Raw genomic sequence first — 13,495 nt, forward strand, 5'->3', positions numbered from 1 at the left:
ATCATAGTCTATTACATTCTTAAATATATTAGCTTGCTATTGTATCACTGTCTTCCACTTTTGTAATCTACTTTATTTAGGTTATTTAAAGTCCACCTGTCTCACTGAGACTCTAGGTCAATTAAGTAGTGTAAATTAAGTACAATCAACAGGATGGGACATCTACTGAGCAAATGATTGGTTCAGACTTCAGAAATCAGAAAATGAACTGAAATTGCAAACAGAGCTGAAACAAAACATGAGCCTTTTAACATGACATGTTAAGTGGTGTAGAAACTACCTACTTTGGTAGGTAGCAACACAATGGTGTAGGTCACAGACCCTATCCTCTTTCTGACCATTTCATTACAGTTAAGTTCTATTTACCTGTAAAAAAAGCCCTCTTGAATAATTCCATTTTGCATAGTGTACAGAAAGCCAGGAGAGTTGTAGCCACTGTGACCTTCTCAGAGAGATCATTAAGATTGGGTCTGCAACAGTGAATGTGCAAGTACAGGTAGTTAGCAATTTTACCAATTTATGGGACAGTACCTTCAGAAAGCCCTTCTGGGATGAGTGAAGTTGGCATGGCAGACCATAGGGAGACAGATGGTCCTGCAGATAAGAGGAACCAAGGCCTTGAAGGGCTTTATATGGTACAGTCATTACCTTGAACTGATTCCAGTAACTGATGGGAAGTCAATGGAGTGATTGCAGAATGAGAGTGGTATGAATGCTATGTCTAAATCCAGATTCTGTTCCCAGATTTCTGCAGTTAAGTATCTCATGTCTTAAACTCTTTTTTTGTTTGCATCATCTTCTAATTCTGTAATCCAAGTCCAGCGCAATTGTTTATTTTAGGTCTTAAGGCTGTCTGAATTAATTGATTTTGTAATCTGCCATGAGTCTCAGCGAGAAAGGTGGGCTATCAATGAAGCAAATAAATATGCAAAATAAAACACAAGTGACCACTTATTAAATAACTGGAATGCAGAATGGATGCTTGCTGATATGAATTATCCCAGACTCCGATCTGTTATTTTCAACTCTTAACATATGGTGAAAGGTATATGCTAGAGTTTTTTTATGCTGTGGACATTTCAGGTACTTAAATTGTCCCACTAGAAATTTTCTTGTAGCCACTTGATGCCTGAAGCAGAATCTGTCTGAACTTCTTCTGCTTATTGCTATTTCTGTATGTGAGGAGAAGGCCCACTGCTTTCCTACACATGGGAACACTCACACCAACCACCAAAGCAGGGCTTAGAAACCTGCCATTTCCAAACTGATGCTCCTCAGAACACAACATAGAAGTTGAGAGAAGGGAGGTTGTTATTTTAATGAATACCCTTCAACATGACGATGTGAAAATTCAACTGGTAAAGCCAAGGGCTTCTTTAGTAAGAAAGGAAAATTTAATCTTAGCAGAAATGTATTTACAGACAACTATACAATTTAATCCAATAAAATCACTTTTCAGTTTAAAAATCCCATTCATACAAAAATGCCTAAAATGCACACTGTGCCAATGATCCTGGCTCCTTCAGGTCCCTGGGGAATCAACTGGGTTTACTTTGAGCAATCTTCTGTTGATTCTCAAGACATTCCTTCAGCTTGTCTTCTGTTAATGTCAGCCTTTGTTCCAGAATGGAAACAGTCTGGAAAAATGAAAAAGAAAAGCCAGCTGTAGGATAGTACTGCAAGGTTAGCCACTTCAAGCTGCAGTCCTACAAACACACCTGGGATTCATTCCCACTGACCTCAGTGAGGCTTACGTCTTCGTAAACATGCAGAGGACCTGGATGTGCTGCACATCACATTTATTTGTATTTAAATGTACACACTGCTGACAGCATCAGCAGAGTAATTTGTTGGTAAGCCACACAAGCATACCAAAAAACCCTGAAGCATCTAGTGTCACGGACAGAATGCACGCATACCACAAGGCTGGAGCAGATTCTGTGAACTGACCTAACTATTGGAACAAAAACCTCCATTGCTACTTAATTTCAGATACATTCTCCTTGGTAACTTAAACAACAAAACTAACTACTATTGTGTTGTCGAACTACTATTATCCATATGATTTTCTTGCTGCTCTCCACAATTAAGCAATCTCACCCAGGAGAAGCTAACCAGCACAGATCCAAAAATATGCCTTTCTAAGGAAATTGCTGCATCAAAGAACTATGGTCTTAACTGTATAGCAGCTAAAGGCTCTTTGAGTGTGACAGATAGGGGAGAAGGAGGCAACATGGTTCCCCACCCTCTTATTCATCACTGACACCATTGCCTTGGGCAGAACAAGGTGGAAAAACTGGTCTGCTTTTTCAAACCTGACCCCACCAGGTTTCCCCAAGCCAAATCTGACCTCTGGGCTCCAATAAGGTCTTAAGGAACACAGTCCTTCCCCCAAACCTTTTGGTGGGAAGAGGCAGAAACCCAAGTGGAGGAGAGTGGGGAACAAACCATTGGGAACAGCACAGTTCCTTTCCTTGAACCCTGAGAGGTGGCTTCAAGAGGGTTATTTGTCCCTTTCATGGGGCCCCCATCAGTGGTGGTCAGACCACCCAGTGTCAGTTTCCTTTGCTTACTGCAATAATATTCTAAGAAAAGTGCTTCACTTTTATCCACAGGATCAAGTGAAACTGTTTATTTATGACTGAGTTAGTGTGTCCCCTTAATCCTGGTGATCCTACTGAGAGGCAATCTTTTTTTGCTTCCTTTTACTGGAGTCCAAAGTTGCAGCTCATTTCTTTTGTCCAGAGAAAATGAGAACCATTGAGACCCAACCTAGCCTCTTCCTATATTATCCCGGCCTGAGGCCTGTTGCTCACACTAGAGTATAAAAGAATGAAGGGAACTGGCATACTTGCATATATATAATAAATACAAATACATTCAGACAGAGGCTGAAAACTGGCTGTCATCTGTCTGCAATGAAATATTATGTCACTGTCTGTAATGAAATATTGATTTGGAAATACCCAAGATAAGCAGAATGCCTCAACACAGTCAGTTCCACTTAAATATGTGTAATAAAAGAAAAAATAAACAGTCTCTAACAATTATCTTATATGCAAACGAGAGAATGTATATTTAAAGTATATTTAAATATCCACATAAAACTGGATATTAATTTTACTTCTATTGGAAAGTAGAATATATGCAGTTGCAACACAAACCATTCTTCTTTCAATGCAGGATATTTTAGGGCCCTCTACTGGTCATTCTGTGGCACTGTCAAAGGGAATGCCACCATGAAGGCATCACACACAGGAGACCTGCTGCTGTGACATCACATGCTTTCTTCTCTGCCTGGTGTCTCCTGCACTTTCATTCATTTGCTAAGATAGAGACATACGCCTGATTTCTCAGAGAGTCCTTGTTAAATTAGTCATTCAGCAGTCACTGCCCTCATCCAGTATGGATTTTTATTGTTAGTTAAAATGTTGAGGTGCAGAAGCAAGGAATGTCCTGTTGTGCAGGGCATAATACCACTTCAGCTGTCATCATTCCTACTATAATGAGTGTCTGGAAGACCGTGGATGCACTGCAGGATAAAGGCCACCTTACTGCTTCCTTGTGCACAGAGCACTCCATCCCACTCCACTTCTAAAACTGCTACCTTGTTATGCTTCAACTGGACCACAGCCAATTAATACTTAAAAAGAGAACTATTTTAAAGTTTTGTGCGTAAAATACTGAACCATAAGTCGCACTGTTTAATTTAAATGATTTACTGTATGATTTTATAGTGATGCAAGAATTTCAATGTATGGAGTCTCTAAATGTTCAATTTTGTTTTATTTTAGACTAATTCTTTTCCTCCTCCCGACCATGTTGGGGAAACATGTGTGCTTCTCTCACCACCATATAACAAAACTATTGGTCAACTTCAGCTTTTTAAATTGAAGAGCTGCTCTTCTTCCGCATGCTATTTCACAAACATCCATCCCCAAGGGCAGACATTCTGTTCAGATGATGTGTTCTGCAATACCACTGTGAGCAACTTGGTTTCACTTGCATAATCAGTTCTGGCTGAACACGTGTAAATGTGTTGTACATTGGAGGTTTTTTTAGTGATAGGTCAAACTGGAAATGTTAGAGAAGATTACAAGATCCAGAAGGTTATAGGATCCAGAAACATGTCTCAGGAGCTACCTGGGAATTGACATACAGATCCAAATAGCAGTTGATATCCTTTGTTACCCAACATTAGGCTACTAAAGGTTGCTAGGTCTGGCCTGTTTTCCAATCTCACAGGGGATATCCAATATTTGAAGAATGACAATAAAACAGAAAGTCCAGAAGACGGAATGCTGTCTAAACAAGATCTATGCACACTAAGGGGAAATAGAAAAGCCCTGAGGAATAATGCCCACCCAGCATCCCATTTTTCCACAGATACCCCCAGGAAGTTCACAGGCAGGACATGAAGACAACATTCTCCAACCATTTGTATGTAGTGACTCCATTTAACCACCACTGCTTATAACTATGGATAGACATGCTTATCCAATCATTTTTTTAAATTTAAAGCCCTCTAATGCTATGGTCATTCATTACACGTTGGGGCTGCACATTTGATAAACTTATGCACTGTGTACTAAAAGCTTTCTTTTGTCTGCTCTTGAAGAATGAACTTCGATAACCAAGAGAGACCGAAAAAGTTTGACAAGACTGGTTGTTGTGGGTTTTCTGGGCTGTGTGGCCGTGGTCTGGTAGATCTTGTTCCTGACGTTTTGCCTGCATCTATGGCTGGCATCTTCAGAAGTGTATCACAGCGAGAAGTGTGTTACACACTTGTAACATACTTCTCTCTGTGGCACACCTCTGAAGATGCCAGTCACAGATGCAGGCAAAACGTCAGGAACAAGATCTACCAGACCACGGCCACACAGCCCAGAAAACCCACAACAACCAGTTGAGTCCAGCCGTGAAAGCATTCGACAATCCATTCGACAAGACTCTTGAAGTCATTCCATACCTGCGTGAGGACATCCAGCTGTCCCACAATGTGCTGTAAGGTACTGGCAAGACTAGTCTCATCAATTTGAATTTGTTCTTGCTGCTTTCTGACCGATTCTGTAGTTTGAGTTTCTAGTTTATCTGGAACTTCTCCAAAATCCATTTCCAACTGCTAGATCATGAAGAGACATGGCTCATAATAGCGAATGAAAAAACATTTAATGCTCACTATTATATAACTATTTACTGCTTATAATTGTTGCTATTATATACTGTTTACTGCTTATCATAGTTTATTATACTGTTTGCATATGCATACTCTTTTCTTCTCTTTTTCTCTTGATGTAATTGCTGTTGTGATATGGTTTCTATTTGATTTCCTCTGTTCTGTTCTGTTTTTATTTATGAAAAATAAAATTATATGTATATTAAAAAAGGAACAATAGTAGGAACAGACAATACACAGGAGTGCCCAATTGTAAAAGTTGTGCTCATATAGCCTATAAAGGCACTTCAGTGACATTCAACAAGAGTCCTTTGTTCATGATTCACCCCACTAAAAGAGAATACCTCCTTCCTTTTGCACCAGTGGGAAAATCTAGCTGGATTCAATCCAATGAGTTTATATGTTATTAAAATGTATAGCATACATATTATCTTTTCCTTGCCAATTTAACACTTAATCCTAGTTCAGACATAGCAAGCACACATGGTTTATGTTAACTTGGGTTAGTTTGTGAAACCACAGTTTGACTCGCAGACCATCATTCAAAACCTGGTTTATTTCAAACAAATAGTGGTTTCACTGTCTTAGCTTTTACCCAAGCCTATGGCACACAGCCCCAGTTGGCATCTCAGCCCACAAGGCGGGGTGAGCTGTGCCAGGAAACAAGGCAGGCTTAAGCCAGGGTGTCTGCAGTTGTTTTCCACACAAAAAGCATAGTTATGACTGTGGTTAACAAATTTGCTTCAAAATAATGGTTTCAGATCCTAGTCTGACATACCAGTCACACACAGTGGAATGGATTATGTATACCATTTACACACGTAGTGAATTAAACCATGGTTTCACATGACATCTCAATAAACATCCTTTCAACTTTCCCAGCTTAATCTACAGGCTGCAATCACCTTCAACAATTACTAGACATTTACCCTCATTTATAGCCTATGTATGTATTTTTATTTATTTATTTATTTATTTCATTTCTAAACCGCCCTCCCCCTAGGGGCTCAGGGCGGTGAACAACAACGATAAAACAACTTAAAAACATACCATAAAAAACATACAATTTAAGAATACCTGTATGTATGTGCTTGCTTCTTGAACTCATCTATGTGGACTAGGATAGTCCACTCATGACAATTCAGAAGGATGCAGGTAAAAAAATTTTTCCTGTATCACACAAATCATTACTTTGCCATTAAGACAACAAATAAACCCATACCTAAAGCCTCTATCTAAATACTCATGGACACAATTGAATTTGCTCAACAGAACAACAAAAGTCCTGACAGAGAAAAATTCAACTTTATTTACCTTTTCTTGTCTGTAAACTCCAGATTTTTGACCGTTAACATTGTCAGGGTCCATTGATTTCTACAAAAAACATTCCAAGACAGCGTATATTAGTCTGTACTTCTTGTACAGGCTCATTTTTGTATGAAGTTTTATATACATCATAAACACCCCTAGTACTCTCAGTGAGGTTTTCAGAAGTCACATAACTGCTGTATTACTAAACAGGACAAATATACCAATATATATAACAGTGACCAAGTGTCTTTGCTTGGCAGCCACAAATCTTGAGCTCTCAGCTACAATGCAAATTATCAGTAAATACTGCATATCCCCCCAAAATGAAACTTTTAAATGCTTTTGCTTTTTAGTCTCAGAAATCAGATATTAACTACCAATCTGGCAGCCTAATCTAGAGGGGAGGGGTGAATCCCCCTCTGGATGTGGTGTGGGCTCACGCTGGCAGAAGTGCCTTCCCCGGGGCACTTACACCAGTGCCTGGCTGCTGCAGAGCCTTGGGACGCCCAGTCACAGAGCCCAGCTCTTCACCAGTGCTTCCTTGGCATCCAGATCTGCGTTGGCATGATGGAGGAATTCCTGTGGTGGAGCTGACCTTAGCTGGCTTCCACTGCCAGTTTAGCCCTCTTGCACCAGCGGAGCAAGGCTTGGACATACGCCGTGATCGCCACTTCCCCCATGGGGCGTGGGGGGTTTAAAGGTAATAAATTAAAAAACTGCAGGAAAACCCTTTGGAGCAGGCAAGGTGGTGCTGGAGTGGCACTGCCTCCGCCTGCATGACAGCTCTGCATTGGGCTGTTTGACTTCAGGTTCCTTTCCCGAATCATAATCATTTGATCTCAGTGGGGGAAAAAACAATGGCGCTCTTCCCAGTAGATACAGTAGGAACTTATTAGGAAGCAGTTATTTGGCAAGGAAGTGAAAGGTCAGCCATAAAAAGGCAGCTGGCTTTTCCATAGTAGGTATCTCATTCACCAGAGTTTCCTTTGGTCCCCTTCAGATTACAGCTTCTCCAAGCTAAGTCTTCCATTTCTTTATGTTAAGATCAAAATAATTGGGTTTATCATCCTATGTCAATAAATGAAAATACAAATGCACAAAGACAACATTACTTCCCAATAAATAACTCGATGGTTATCTAATCATAGTGAGCCAATTTAAATATTCTTCCTGCTATGAATGAGGTATTGCCAGAAACTGTTTACTGCCAATATGCAACATTCTAAACAGGGGCTTTTTGGAAGGAGTACTATATAATTATACTACTGCAGAGGCTATCTTAGTTATTCTTTTTGTATATTATTTATTCAGCACAAAGATTTTTGCTACTAGATATCTACTTAACAAGTACTGAACATATCTAAATAAACAAAAGAACACTAAATAGTCAGATAGACCCTAGGTTTTTAGAAACTTTATTGGCAGCATAAATGAGTTGTGTACAATCGCCACCAGAATATGGCAACTACAACTAATCTGGTTGCGGTAGAAGAAAAAAAAGTATTTAGATGAAAATTCCATTACAGAACATTATAGAAAATGCATTATAGAACATTCTTGTAAATTGAGGAAACCGGGGGAGAGGTGGGATAGCCTGGACAGACTGAACTAAGTTTCAGCGATTTCCCCCGTTTCTCAACAACATATATTCATTAGAGGTGATTTTCTCACTGAACAACAGGATTTAACAGTTATTATCACCACCACTTAATATGGGACATTTGTCTATTTATGTTATTTATAGTCTGCCTTTCTCCCAGGGACTCAAGGCACATTACAAATAGCAAGTCCATACAATCAACAAAATGGGATGTTCAATAAACAATGCATTGCAGAAGTCTGGAACCAGCCAGAAAGAACTGAAGCACAGCCTAAGTATTAATATGACACATTAAGAGGTGTAAAATTATGTAGTAAGATCCTACTTTCAGTAACTCCTACACAGCAGTATAGTCAACAGTCCCTAATTATTTATCCAAGGAAGTTTGTGAACCATTTTGTACAAATGCCAATTCTATGACTCTGCAGAAAAGCCCTCCTGAATAATTCAGTTTTGCATCATTTGCAGAAACCTAGGCAAGTCAGAGCTTTCCTGACCTCCTTGGGCAGGCCATTTCATAAGGTGGGCGGCACAACGGAGAAAGTACACATTGCAGGCATTTGTTAATTCTACCCATTTGCAATTCTACCCACCCACAGGAGGCCCTGTTCACATGAGAAAAACTGACATGGTGGAGCATAGGGGGAGAGGCAATCCCACATATCAGAGGTACTAAGGCCATGAAAGGCTTTGTATCTGACAGCCAATACCTTAAATCGAGTCCAGTAACAAATGGATAGTTAATGGAGCTTCTGCAGAATGGAAGTAATATGCATGCTCTGTCTAGCTCCTGATAATAGCTGAGCCAATTGGTTTCCAAACTGACTTTGAGGGGGGACAAATGTACAGTGCATTACAGTAGCCTAGTTTCAGTGTCACCATGGCATGAATCCAGGTAGCCAGATCAACCGTATCAAGGTGAGGGGCCATCTTAAAGGCTAGACCGAGTTGGTAGATATTGTCTTTTAGTAACCATTACCACTATCCTACAAAGTAGGATGATATTCTTTCTGCATATTGCTTAGAAGGGGAGGGTTCTGAGAGTGTGGTTCACATAAAGTCACCTACAATCTTGCTAATCAGGACTTCTTAGTTCACAAATCAGCTTCCTCACCATTAAGGTAATAGCAGCATTCCTGACAGCCATGGACTGGACAACCCAAAGATCAACCTAGCTCCACTGTTTATTCTCAAAAACTAGCAGTTGCCAAAAGCTGCAGGCATAAGGGTTATACTGAACTCCCAGCCATTTTATGATGATCCTCCAAGTTCTGGCCACCTTAACTGATAGGAAATAATACTCGTGTCCTTCCAAAAATATGCCTGGACCTGGTCTAGAATCTAGCAGTATTCTGAGGATTATAGTTTATTTATTCAAAACATTTATTAGCCACCTTTCTCCCTTCCAGAACTCAGCAGTTTCCAGTAAAAAAAAAACATGTGTGTATTCACATTCAACTGATACCTTGTTTAAATGCATCAAGCAGTTTGATTAGGAGAGAAAGAGGATTATATTTAGAATTTCTCATTTCTAAGTTAAAGCAGCAATCACAGCTTACAACAAAAGTAAAGGCATATAACCATCTTTAAAGACAAACTATTTTAGCATCAGATAAATGCTAAAATAGCTCAAGAGTGACACGTTCACAAATCCCTTGCTAGAATAAATGAATATCAGTTTAGAGACAAATTGATTTCAGGTGTAAGCATTCATAAGACATCACTTCCATTATGAAATGCATGACAGGAAATGAAAGGGGGTCACATAAAATCATCCTCTCACATATAATCATACTAACAGTAACGAACACTAACCAACTAGGTGCTATACAAACAATTATTTGGTGTTGTGCCTGGTCTTAAAACCAACCATATATCCAGGGGCAGGAATAGATGCAGAGAAAGGTGTATGGAACCCATCACTATCACACAGCCTGCATTGCTTATCACACACCAGCTATGATCGGGGCCTCAGTTCCCCTGAAGTTGAACTACCTTTTTTGTGGTGGTGGTGCCCCCTTTTTACCACCACCCCCATTTTTTAAGTTAGGATAATTTTTTTGTGATGGTGGTGCCCTTTCTTCACTTTCTGTGGTACCCCCTTTCCCCCTTGGTGCCCTAAACACGTTCTGATTGTGTTTAATGGTTAATCCAGGGCTGTCCAGCCCTGAGGGTATACTAGCAACACTATTTACAATCTTGTAAATTGTTGGGCTGTGATTACATGTTTTGGGAAGCTAACTCTAGTATCATGAGTGAAACTGCCACAAAAGTGACCAAGCCTATTAAGAGGCAGCAGCAGAAGTGCCTCTTTTATTATGAGCAGCCTCAATGGAAGTACTGAAGCACAGAGAGTGATTCTAAGTAGTACATTAGAAAGCACTTCCATTCCTCTCCATTTTAAAACTACTATTCTTCTATGATTTTGATCAGTGTGAAATGGTGAGAGATGTTAATTCAATGTATTGTCGAAGTTAATTCAGTTTGGAGAGCTGTTACAAGGAGAAATAATACAGCCAGAAAACAAGGTTTTTGCTTCTTTCCCTGTCCGATTTGAATGGCTGAACTTACAAAGTTCTCATTTTCTCTAAATTCATAGAAGAAGAATCCTATTCAGTAGGAAATAAAGACAGAAAACCATCCTTTTCTGTATACCTGGTTCCAAACTGAATGATCGAACATAAATAAATAAGGTGGATATTTGTGTTAAAACTGACTTCCCTTGGCAAGCTTTGTGTTCATCTTTTGTTCCCTGTTTCAATAGCATAATTTCTAAACATCTACAGATTGACAATGGGGGTATCCTGCCACTTCTCCTCTGTTGTTCTTTGTTTCCTGTTACCAGTTTCTTTGCTGATTCCCTTTCTTAAAAACAAACCACCAGACTGAGAGCATTCAGCACTGAAAAGTTCCAAATTCCAGGATGGTTGATCTGCACAGTCATCCCTCCTCCCCACCCCCCAAAAAACACTGCACATTCTTCTGCTATCAGTAAAGAAAGACTGAATATCAGTTTTAACAAGGAATAACAGTCAACTTGAGAAATTCATTAGGCAAGTATTGTTTTAAAAATAACACAAAGTGCAGAGTACAAATCCAAGTTTTACAGATATCCTATTAGGATATCCAAGTTTTACAGATATTCTATTAAACAGCGGAGAATGATGACTATACAAAACAAATAAAGAGAGTGAGCAATGACAAACTGGGCGAAAAGGTCAAAAACATTGCTATGTGATACAATTCCACACTACACCCACTTAGACGTCAGATGAACTCTACCCAACAGTTTTCCTAAAAATATCAAGACTATTCTCATTTTAAAACTCAGCTTTTATCATTGTTAACATGCTGAGGGAAGTTCAATTTTGAATGTGGAGAAGGCAAGCCACATGGCACTGCAATCATAAAAACCATTTCCTGGGAATAAGCTTCCCTTAATAGACCCAAGTAAGATTCTGCGCAGACCCTTAGGATTTCTTAACCAACAGATCTTGAATTATCTGCTGTCACAAACATAATAATCACCTAGGGAACATAAAGTTTTACAACAGCTACCAAAATCAACCTACCTCACTGTTAAAAGCACCGTTCACATTCATGTTGTATTTTCGCGTTTTCAATACATCACCATAATCTACAGCATCGAAGTTTGTCTTCCATACCATTACCTGAAAAATAATGCTAATTTGAAACATGACATTATTTTAGCAGTGGCTTGGAAACCATGTTAGCATGTATGGGTTTAAGACAGTGGTTCTCAACCTTCCTAATGCACTGCATTCTAAATTTCGAGATCTGTGTATCGGTAACATGAACTGGTACAAGAGAATGTACAGGTGATACCTGCTCATCAAAGCCCCCAGAAGCAAACAAATCTCCTGTTCGTGAGAAAGAAACACAGGTAGCTGGCCCCTGTAAATGACAAAAGAATAAGTCATGTAACACTAAACATATACAATATAGTAAAATACTGAAAAAATAAATATATTGAAGAGATGGGAAAACAATTTGGTACAAACAATTCTAAATGCTGGTGTTATACACGTTGAGAAACTACATTTATTAAAATGATTAACTGCATTTGTTTTTATTGTTTTAGTGGTAAGTCACTTTGAGCAGGTTTAAGATAAATGAGATACTTTAATAGCACTTTGATTCCTTGCATGGTGAACCCAAGGGGACTTACTTACAAGATGAATTCTTATAAACACAATTTATGTATAAATTGTTACATATAGCCCCAAAACCTCAGTAATTCTAAAATGGAAAATTCAAATACTATGTATGATATACAATAATCTTACCAATTGACAGGGTCCTGAATCTGTACAAGAATGCACAGCCATCAATTTTTATTTTCCTATAAAGGAGTCTCAGGACTGGAGAAGGCACACGCACAAAACCCATCTCTTGTCTTATGATCTGGACAATGTGGCCAAGATTAATAATATTCACAAAATATTATAGCCACTCTCCTAATGTAAAACTATCTTGATCTACCGTCCTCAATTACTACACATCTGCATAAAATAGTTTTGCAATGATCTAAGAATAAGCACACAGGGAATACAATTTCAAACTTCTACACTCAGCTTTTGCAAAAACTCAATTTGATGGACACTATGAGACATTTACTGCTGAGTTACAGTGCCTGAACATGACTATCCAATCTCAATCTCAATTTCAATTTGCCTTTATTGGCATACGGAACATACAGTATAAATACAGTTAAAATACTATCCAATCTATGAAAAAACCAACACCCTTCTATTTAACTGCTCCATCTAGTTATTCTGTCTACTAAACTTTCAAGCCCATCAAACACAGAAGGCCAGATTTGGGATTGTATATTAAGCCTCCTTGGGCAGGTCCTCAAAAAAGGTGGCATAGAAATTTCCCAAATAAATAAATTTCCCAAATGCAATACTTTCTCCAATCAAGGATTCCAGGGACCTTTTCCAGATGTTCTGACTAGGAACTATATCTTATCAGCTTTTCCCTACCAGCATGGGTACCAAATTGGCCATGCTGACAGAGGCTGATGGGAATTGTAGTTCCTGAACATCTGGAGAGCCGCAGGTTCCCTACCCCTGATTAGTGCAAACCACTAAAGTTAAAGGCCAGTGGGACACAAGTGATCCAGAAGGCCTTTTGCCAATATTGATTTGGCCCGTTTATATGAGAATTATACAGGAGTAATATTTTTCTGATATTTTAATATGCTTATTATGGGCAGGTTTCAATCCAGGACATTTGTATTTTGTGAATTTTTAAAAATTCTTATACTCTAAAAATTCTTATACTATTAGCTATCCTAGAAGGGTAGGGTGATCTGTTTTTCAATAAATAAAAGAAGGTCAAAGCAGGTATACTTGATTTGTATTGAAGGATTCCTTTGTATACTA

General features: G+C 38.9%; 1 protein-coding gene across 2 annotated transcripts in view; it reads right to left on the reverse strand.

The window, feature by feature from the left end:
* Nucleotides 1-1,372: 1,372 nt before the first annotated feature.
* POC1A (POC1 centriolar protein A) overlaps nt 1,373-13,495 on the reverse strand; it is a 28,883-nt gene continuing 16,760 nt past the window's right edge. The window contains exons 8-12 of one of the 2 annotated variants that reach the window (XM_048490666.1): nt 11,934-12,002; nt 11,660-11,758; nt 6,491-6,550; nt 4,970-5,119; nt 1,373-1,637 (exon numbers count right to left, since the gene is read on the reverse strand). In XM_048490666.1, the coding sequence (XP_048346623.1) occupies nt 1,539-1,637; nt 4,970-5,119; nt 6,491-6,550; nt 11,660-11,758; nt 11,934-12,002 (477 nt within the window). In that variant the 3' untranslated portion in view covers nt 1,373-1,538. Of the gene's footprint in view, nt 1,638-4,969; nt 5,123-6,490; nt 6,551-11,659; nt 11,759-11,933; nt 12,003-13,495 lie in introns of both variants that reach the window. The other variant, XM_048490665.1, reaches the window with a different exon arrangement.

The sequence above is a fragment of the Sphaerodactylus townsendi genome, linkage group LG03 (genome assembly GCF_021028975.2).
Source record: "Sphaerodactylus townsendi isolate TG3544 linkage group LG03, MPM_Stown_v2.3, whole genome shotgun sequence".
NCBI lineage: Eukaryota > Metazoa > Chordata > Lepidosauria > Squamata > Sphaerodactylidae > Sphaerodactylus > Sphaerodactylus townsendi.